This window comes from Apteryx rowi, unplaced genomic scaffold (assembly GCF_003343035.1).
Source record: "Apteryx rowi isolate R43461 unplaced genomic scaffold, aptRow1 scaffold_645, whole genome shotgun sequence".
Lineage (NCBI taxonomy): Eukaryota > Metazoa > Chordata > Aves > Apterygiformes > Apterygidae > Apteryx > Apteryx rowi.
This window is the reverse complement of record NW_020450922.1, coordinates 53,635-62,678: the sequence shown is the minus strand read 5'-3', so window position 1 is coordinate 62,678 and position 9,044 is coordinate 53,635. Positions and strand designations below refer to the sequence as shown.

The 9,044-nt window shown below is 38.7% G+C and overlaps 1 protein-coding gene across 1 annotated transcript in view; it reads right to left on the bottom strand.

Annotated features, from left to right (window-relative positions):
* CERS6 (ceramide synthase 6) overlaps positions 1–9,044 on the bottom strand; it is a 92,310-nt gene that overhangs the window by 37,525 nt on the left and 45,741 nt on the right. Inside the window, exon 5 of the mRNA XM_026084521.1 lies at positions 1,704–1,754. Within this exon, the coding sequence (XP_025940306.1) occupies positions 1,704–1,754 (51 nt within the window). The remainder of the gene's footprint in view (positions 1–1,703; positions 1,755–9,044) is intronic.

Below are 9,044 nucleotides of genomic sequence, written 5' to 3'. Positions count from 1 at the left end.
ATGGTCACTGCAGCCAAGGCAGCCCCCAACCTTCACATCTTCCACCAGTCCTTCTTTGTTTGTTAGTACAAGGTCCAGCAGCACACCTCTCCTCCTTGGCTCCTCCACCACCTGTGTCAAGAAGTTGTCACCAATGCTCTGCAGGAACCTCCAGGACTGTTTGTGCCTAGCTGTGTTGTCTTTCCAGCAGATATCGGGGTGGTTGAAGTCCCTGAAAGTTCCTGAAGTTCCTGAAAGGGTTTCCAAAGCCCATTCCTATGCCATAAACATAATGATACTTTTTCTTTAATGGGCTTATTATTATTATTAATAGTAAAAAAAGGTAGCATTTAATTAATTTACTGATCCTCACAAAAGCCACATTGAAAGTTCTATCAAACCAAGAGGCAAAATGAGTCAGTAGTGCAGCCACCTCAGAGATCAAAAGTTATTGTTTCTCAAAAATATACTAAATCTTTYATAGCAGGTTGGTAGCTCTGTTTAGACACATTCCATAACTTAACAACTATGTCCAATTGTATGACCTGAGGGAAAGCGCAGAAGATGTTTCTCAAAGCTCTTGGGTATGCAAACTTTGGGAACCCCTGTTCAACCAGATAATGACGGACAAAATTTCTCCGCTTCTCCCTCCTCCTCTGCCAGAGAACAGTTCCCAGAGTTGTGGAGCTACAGTTATTCTTGGTATTATTGCAATCCTGGTATGCTCTTGGAGCTACTGTGCTGCTGTGAAAGACTGCCAGAATTTGGGCTCAGATTAACTACCCATAGAATGAGTTAAAACCTCAGCAGTGCTCACCAATAGTCTTAGCAAAGAGTAAGTATAATGCTATTGTTCTCCTGAAGATCTTTTTAAGGAAAGCAAATTTCAGACTCGAGCAAACTGTTTCTGTAGGAGAGGGAGAGGGAATGAGTGCAGCAGGACACAACCTGAAAGGGCATTTTTCTTTAACAGTGGCATTCCCCTCCTTACTAAAGCAGATAAATGAGTAAAATGAATGAGTTGACTTTGAAGTTAAGTCATATAATTTGATCTATAACAGGGACAAATAATTTGACCTAGAACAGAGACTAAGACTGATGTTTTTGAATCAGTGAAAATACAGACACCACTAAAAACAAAGGCTTGACGCCATTCTTAATTCTCTTGTTAATTTTAACCTCCTTAGCATTTTTGTTTTCAGCTTCTTTGAGGCCAGGACTGGATAGTCCTTGTTCAAGCACCTTAACAGAGAAAACCACCTTCTCTCTTCAGTCTCCTCTACAATCACACGAACTGCCAGGGATTTTCACCTTATATGCAGCATAACAATCTTAAATCTGAAATTCTTAATGTCTCCTGGTTTATGAGAACTATACCACCTTTTCCCAATCTGCTGAATCTCTGGCTTTGCTAAAACTTTCAACATGCTCCTAGAACTTTGTAAAAAATGACTGTTCTACCACTGTTGCCTATGTCTGCTCTCATAGTTAGATTTCACAGTTTGCCATTTTCAGACCCTGAGCTTCATGTCAAAATAGGTGGGATAGCTGTTGTTCACACTTCCTGTCTTGAACTTGAGCAAGAAGGGGAGCACCTAGTAATATTATTAAATGCTTCTGAGCAACCCATTAAAGATGTCTGATATTTACACAAAGCTCCCCCATAATAAAAACAGCTCTACAGAGGTGGCACGTTTGTTTTTAGACAGCACTATAACTTTTACCTGATTTGGATACCCATTCCAGCACTGTCTGGTATTCCAGAGCCAGGGTGTCTGAGAGAGAGAGAGAAAAAAAAAAAAAGTTCTGTACAAACTATTCTGGGCAATGTAGGTGTACATGGTTAATACAAGTGAAAGGCAAAACCATAGGAACAGCTTAGTATTTGCACTTTCTTCTAAAGGCCAGGAGAGTTGAATACAAGAAGTATATTCATCAAAGTTTCACAGTATGTATTAGATCAACCTGCCCATTGACAGAGGTTTTCATTTAGTGCAGCATGATCTTACATGAATATATTTCACAGGAGTGTAGGCTGAACACCAACCCACTTGTGCCCAGGTGGTTAGATCTCACATTGCCTTCTCAACAGCACTGAAAATCTTGGCCCTAGACTGCTCAAATATTTAGCAAGAACTTCCCTTGCATATACTCTAACATATAAGGACCCTTCAATACAGTACTTAATCCCAGTCATATCCTCTCCAGAGGACAAATCATGTCTTTTGCTTTCCTGGCTGGAGACATGACTGTTCAGAGATGATAGACTTTGCTATCACACGGAATACTCTGGTATCTCAGGGCAACATGAAAGGTGCCACAGACAAACTTACTGTAGCATCATGCAAGACACTCATATACTCTTTCACTGCAAAAAGTTGGGCAAACTAGAAGATGTGAGAGTAAGATCCTTGGCGATATGCAGCTCTGTTGCACTTCCTGGCTTTTTGTTGCATGCACACAATTTATGTGCTTTTCTGTGCAACTGAATGGACCCTAGATAGAAAATACCATATGGGCAAGCCCTTCTACSCCACATCTTCCACCATTAAATATTTCTGCAATGGGCAATAAGAACATGGCCAAATCAACAGCAACCAGAATAGCCGTACTTCCTTTTTTGTGCATGAGCAGGAAGGACTCCTTTTAGATACTCTTGTCTTGCAAAGCACAGCTGCATCTTGGGTTCTGGCAGCATTTGCATTTTGAGATGCGCATAAGCACATCTCTACAGCCAAAGGATCTCACTAGAAACATGAAAGAAAACTGTGGATTCAAGGTCTCTGTGAAACTCCTTGACAAACCCTCAGCTGCTCTACATCCAAGTATAAAGGGTGCAGAACACTGTTAGCAGGTGTCCTGGATTAAGACATACATACCCTTATAGCATTAAGTGTTTCCACTAAGATTATATTTTTTTCAAATGAATCCTTTATGCAGGAGAGAGTGTTATCTTGATTTCACCATCAGGTGGAGCAGTCCAGCTTAGGCAAAGCATAGTAACAAACTCATGCAAAATATTATGTGTGAGTGTCAAACCAAACAAAATGAACATTAAGTGGAATGTTGCTCCGGGGTTTGAAGCCCCAAGTTGAGAATCAAGCTAGTACAGTTGTTATAAATAGGAAGGATCTGCACCATGAAGAGAGACAGTATAAACACTAGTCAGGATTACATCTCATTCCCAACTTAAAGAAAGAGCTCTAAATACGATTTGTCTCATAGAATGTCCCTACAGTCTTTGTTGGTTAGCAGTGATGTAATATGAGCACTAAGGGCTCTTTCTGTTTTTTTTTTTGAATGCGTCCTTCACATGGAAAGTAAAATAAAATAAAAGAAACACATACACATCTCCAATACTCCTGAAGTGGACAGGAATAATACTTATAATAAGCACAGCTGTATACCAACATCTACAAATAAGAGGTTTCCTGGAGCTTCTAATATGCCACTCAGAAGATAGCTGAAAGAATGATAAAAGTTCATTCAAACTTCTCCTTCTCTCTATTAAGAAAAATTATTTAATGCAAGCAATTCATTGGTTCAAACATCTCCACAGTAGTTACTGTGCTAAGTGAATGCAATGAAAAAGGTCTTTGGAAACAGACACAGCTCCTCTACAAGTGTTACTGATATACAGAACTTAAAATATTTCTGTCTGGCAGATGCCTAAATTAGAGCCATCCAAATATTGTAGGATAATTCATAGTTTTAGCCAGGTTTGAAAAGCTGTAACTGTCTTTCATATCAGATTCAACTAGAGATAAGAGATGCTTCCTACCCAATTATTTTCCTACCTAAATTACAGGTGCTAGCAAAAAATGCTCATTTTTCTCTTTCAAATATTATGACATCTTATGGTTTCTTCAGAGAAATGCCTGCTATAGGAGCTGCAGATGCAGAGGTCTATGTGCAATTAAAATGCTGAACACTAAATAAAACAGGCTCCATTGGAGAAGCCCTTACAGATTTACCACAAAGCCTGAAAGGATACCACAAACTGATAGACAACATAATATATGCATTAAGTCTCAGAGACCAACACAGTGCAGAACATCTGCCTCTTCTGAGCCACACAATGCTCAGAAGGCCGTGCTGCCATCTCAAACAATGCTTCTCCGATGCTGCTTGGAAGCCTATTGGATCCTACAGGGGCAACAGGTGGGCAACGGTGGCTAAAAAAGCAGGGGATCTGCACTATCTTCTTACCCTGTGTCGTCCCCAGTTCTCCTTCTCTCCCCTTGCACTAGCTACTTGGAGCTGGCTCCAACTGCTGTAGTATAAGGGGATGTAGGTTACAGTTGCCCTGGAGGACTTCAGCGAAGAGGCAGAGAAAGAGCACTTGGTTTAAGCACAGCCTTCCTCTCTGATCTCCACAATAAATTTAGCCCTAGACTGACCCTAACTTTTCCATGAAGACCAAGGTTGTAGTTGAAGCAATGAGCATCTTGTTTAGTCCTCTGTGAACCTCACAACTGTGGAGTACTCTCCACAGGCTTCAGCAGGAAGGAGAGGATCCTACAAATACCCACACAGACTGTAATGTAACACCTAGACACATTGGTAAGGGGTGAATTAGTCAGAAAGCACTTAATACTGACATTCTCGGGGCTCAGCTGAGCCCTGCATAAGCTCACAGGATATGCTCAGCTCTCCCTGAATACTCCCATGATGGACAGTGAAACAAGGGTCAGTGATTTGGCTTTAAAACAGACTCTTTCTGGATAAACATAAGAGGTGTGCTACTGTTTCCACTGCCCACTGAATATCCAAATATCAAGAACAAGAAGTAAACTGGAAAGATGATGTTTAGGGAAGAGGGGAACATGAGGGGAGGGGAGCATAAGGAGCGGGGAGAAGAGAGGAAATGCAAAGAACCAGAAAACAAAATGGCATTCTTAAACTGGAAATGGAATACTAAAAACTTCAGTATCAATTTTGTCAGGCACAAAGCACCAGCCCTACAATGTTGAAATCTTCCCTTATATGACATGACAGAGTTCAGATGGAAACTTAAGCTTTACCGCACTTTGGTGCGGTGCCTAATCAGTGCAGCATCTATGACAGTGAAGGATGATAAACAGCTGTTGAATCTGCTGTCATTTACAGTATTAAAGAATAAATCTCTATTCTTTTACTTTCCTTACAGAAATATCTGTCAAAAGCTCCATCAAACCTCTTTTGAACTCTATGATTAAAGGGAATAATTTTAAAGAACTTCAGAAAAAACTTCTCTTGAGATAAGGGAACGACTGAGGATTTTTAAAAAAACTGAACAAATGATCTGAGATGCCTGCACACTAGCCAGAAGCCTCAGTTTGTTTTGTATCCGTTGTCCTATGCAGTTATCTTTAGAAAAAGTTTCTAATTGGGCCCTGACTTTCAGAAGCCCCAAAGCAATGAAAATTTGCATGTTTTGCTCAAAGTGCTGTTAACATCTAGTATGTGAAACAAAGGTTAGTTCTGATAGTAAATGGGAAAAAAGGCAGTATAATAAAAAAACTTCTATTTGTGATCTGCTCCCTGGGCAGTAAGTTGTCTGAAAGGTACTTTTGTGAGTATTTTATTAGAGAGGCAAAAAATGCATCTGGTGAAGTATCATTTTAAAATAACAAGTTAGATTTTGGTTCATCATATAGTAATAATCAAGAATACTCCTTTCTTATCCATATGTACCCAGCAGAACCAACTGAGCACAGGAAACACAGACCCTGTAGACTAGATTCTCAAAGACACAGACAAGAAACGTACATGCCATGAGCAAGTACCTTCCCATACTGTAAGCCAGCCAACCATCAGGTATGCGTATATCAGGCATTTTATGGGTATACGTGAGTTCCATGAACGTGTTATACAAGAGGTGGTGTCTTCAAATTAAAAAACAATATATATATATATCTCCAGGCAACTTACAGTGTAGGTCACACAATTTTGCAAAGTGACTGCTTTAGTGCAGCTAAAGTTACTTCCACAGTTCACCTCGTTGCAAGTTGCTGTATCTGTACTTGTACCCAGCACAACTAGAAACACAACTACACAGGTTGTATACACCAACATTGGTGCTGCTTTGCCCCATAATATATGTTCAAACTTGGAAGTATGACATAAATAAGAAACGCGCAAAAAATGCAGACAGTGTTGCTGGCATTTGGCTTTCTTTTTGTTATCCTTAAACTTGAAACAAATAATAGCATGTCAAAGAAACAGCTCCAGATGTACATCATTAAGCCTCATGACAGCAAAACCCAGATCTCTACAGAGTAGCTTCTGCCCTAGCAGTTTGGAGCACTAGATAGAGCTAGAACGCACCTGATCTGTTCCTGACCACATGCACATGTTGTAACACCCAAAAGGGTTCTAAGATCCCAGATAAATATTAATAATAATAAAAAACTTCACTGAGTTTTCCAGCAGATAAATAAATACAATCTGCCTGCTGTTTTTATCAGAATACAGGATGCAAAAATTCAGGAACTTTATAACACAGAATCCTCACTTCTCATGAAAGCCTGTTTACACCACAAAACACATTTTGAAACAAAAATGTGACATTTTCAGTCCAGAAGAGATTTAAACCTTCTGAACTTAGAAAACAGTTGATCCTTTAAAACAAAAAATCCACCATAATATAGAAATTCTGAGCATTCACTGAAAATATTCTCACCGCTCTAAAATCTCAAAATGATGAGATTTTATTTATCTTGGATACTAAATTTGGATAGAGTTCATACACAATTTGTCTTCAATAGATATAAGTAATATTAAATGCAAGAGAAATTAGTAGCATTAATTAAAGTCAAGATAATAAATACTTCTGGCAACATTCTACTCACCTCACTCTTGTTTAAAATAGGCAGATACATGCTTAGATGACTTGCTGTGTTTGTATCACTACTTTCATTTCATTATGTTAGAACAGGTTGTTGTTCCTCATGGGAACAAGTTGTACAACTGAGGCCAGAAGGCTTCCCCTTGAATGGGGTTTACTCAGCCCCCAAAATGCTGTGCGGTTTGTACTTATCCCTAGACCTAACACGCACCATCTGATACATAAGTGTAATTTCCTCTTTTCTTCCACAGCAGCTGCATTCTCTCATCCTAGACAGAATACTATCTCCCGTTCATGTGGATGTACACTTCACAGTATTGTAAAATTTAGTTTATCTATGTAAGAGTGCAATTGTAACATGAGAGGCAGGGGCGAAGACTACAGCTTTTCTGTTGACTGCAAAATATAAACGTATGTAACACTTTCCACCTCTTTTTTATTATACAGGAATTGAAAATTACAGGTTTTTAGTGAACAGCACCTTTCATAACATCAGTGGAAGGACAATTACTTACAATTAACAAGCTTTTTTTTTTTGCATTTCTTCTTCTACATGCTTAAATTAAATAGTATCTCAATGTTCATTTTTTTCCCTCCAATTAAGGCTAGGAATTGCAGCAATTTTTTCTTATTCAATATATTAATGAACATTTCTCTTGCACATCACTGGTTTGAATAAGTACTCGCTTAGAGGGRAATTACTTCAATTGCTGTCTTTTTTTTTTCTTTTTTCCCCCCCCTTTCTACAACACCTGCATCCTCTTGGCATGGTATGCTGAATGGCTGCTGACATTAGAAAGAAAGTCAGATTACCATGGCAGCGCACAAAGCATCCTTCTGTAGTTTCCCACCCCTGGAGCTCTGTGTTCTAGTGTAAAAATGATTCCACCCTTTTATGGTAAAATGAAGAGACTTTTCAGACAGTACATCTCTTAGATGCAAATTCCACAGTGACCTTGGGTTTCCTTCCCCATCTTCTTTCTTGGCTTAATAGGGATCTATATTAGTGTAGACTACGGCAACCTTTCTCTCTTCAGGGAATCATGTACCGAAGAAATATTTGCTTCTGCGTACAATGTACAAATGAACTGAAAGTCTTTTCTCTTAGCTATAGAAAATCTCCTATATATTAATTGCTGTAAAACAAGTCAAAGCTGAACCAGATACAGGCTGTTCAGAAGGAAAAAACAATAAAAGAATATAAGAATGTCTTCCTTGCTAATGCAATTTATAATCTCCACATTGATGTATTATTTTAAAATAAGCAAAATAAGTTGAGTTGTAATCCATGTCCTTTAGTCATTATGACTATCTTTATTAGCTCTCTTAACATATTCCAAGCACTGCTTCAACTAAATAAAAAGTGCCAAGAAATGCTGAGAAAATACTGCACTGTTACTTCATCGTTATTGCAGCAAAATGAAATTAAAACCATGCTTAGTTACACCCACTGAGCTAACACTTGAAACCAGGGGCACAGCTTATATGCTCTCCTAGCCACATTAAAATGGGACTGTGTTTTTATCCATGTAGGGCTAGAAGCCTGCCTTATTAAGAATCAATTATCTTAGTTATACAGTTTATATAGCTTTTGCTACTTCTGCTGATAAGTTTACAAGACAAGGTGGGAACAATTTTTCCCCACCCTATAAAACTCTAAGCTTTCAGAATATGTTTCTCTTCTATTGTAAAACAAAACCAAGAACCTTTAAATTGGCAAGCAGGAAACCCATGTTTACATCTTCCTCCTGTATGTCAAACATCTCAGACGAGTGAGTGTCCAGTAAAGTCCGGGGAAACCATGAGAGACCCATCTCAGAAAAGTTCCTCTGGTTGGAAAGAAAAAAACCCCCAAACCCCTCTTCCTCATTTTCCATTATTTTTTAGTAGGTTTATGAAGGGAACAACCAGAACATTGTGTCAGCTTTTCAAATTTTCTATAGTCTTCCACTAAGTTTGTCTAACCTCCATGGACTAACATTGGAGCAGTGGATTTAAGATGTCTCAGAAACTCTCTCTGATCACCTAGAAATGTTTTTCTCTTGTCATCTTCCCCCCAAATCACCCTAGATAAGACAGAATCTGAATCATGTTAAAATCATCTCATGCTGTTTTGCTACTACTTAAGTATTTCTCATACCAAATCTCACCCATTTAAATATTACATCAGGCATTTTCAAGTCTCCAATGATCTTCTGTGACAGGCATTTATGTCACAACCTTAGTAGTAAATAAT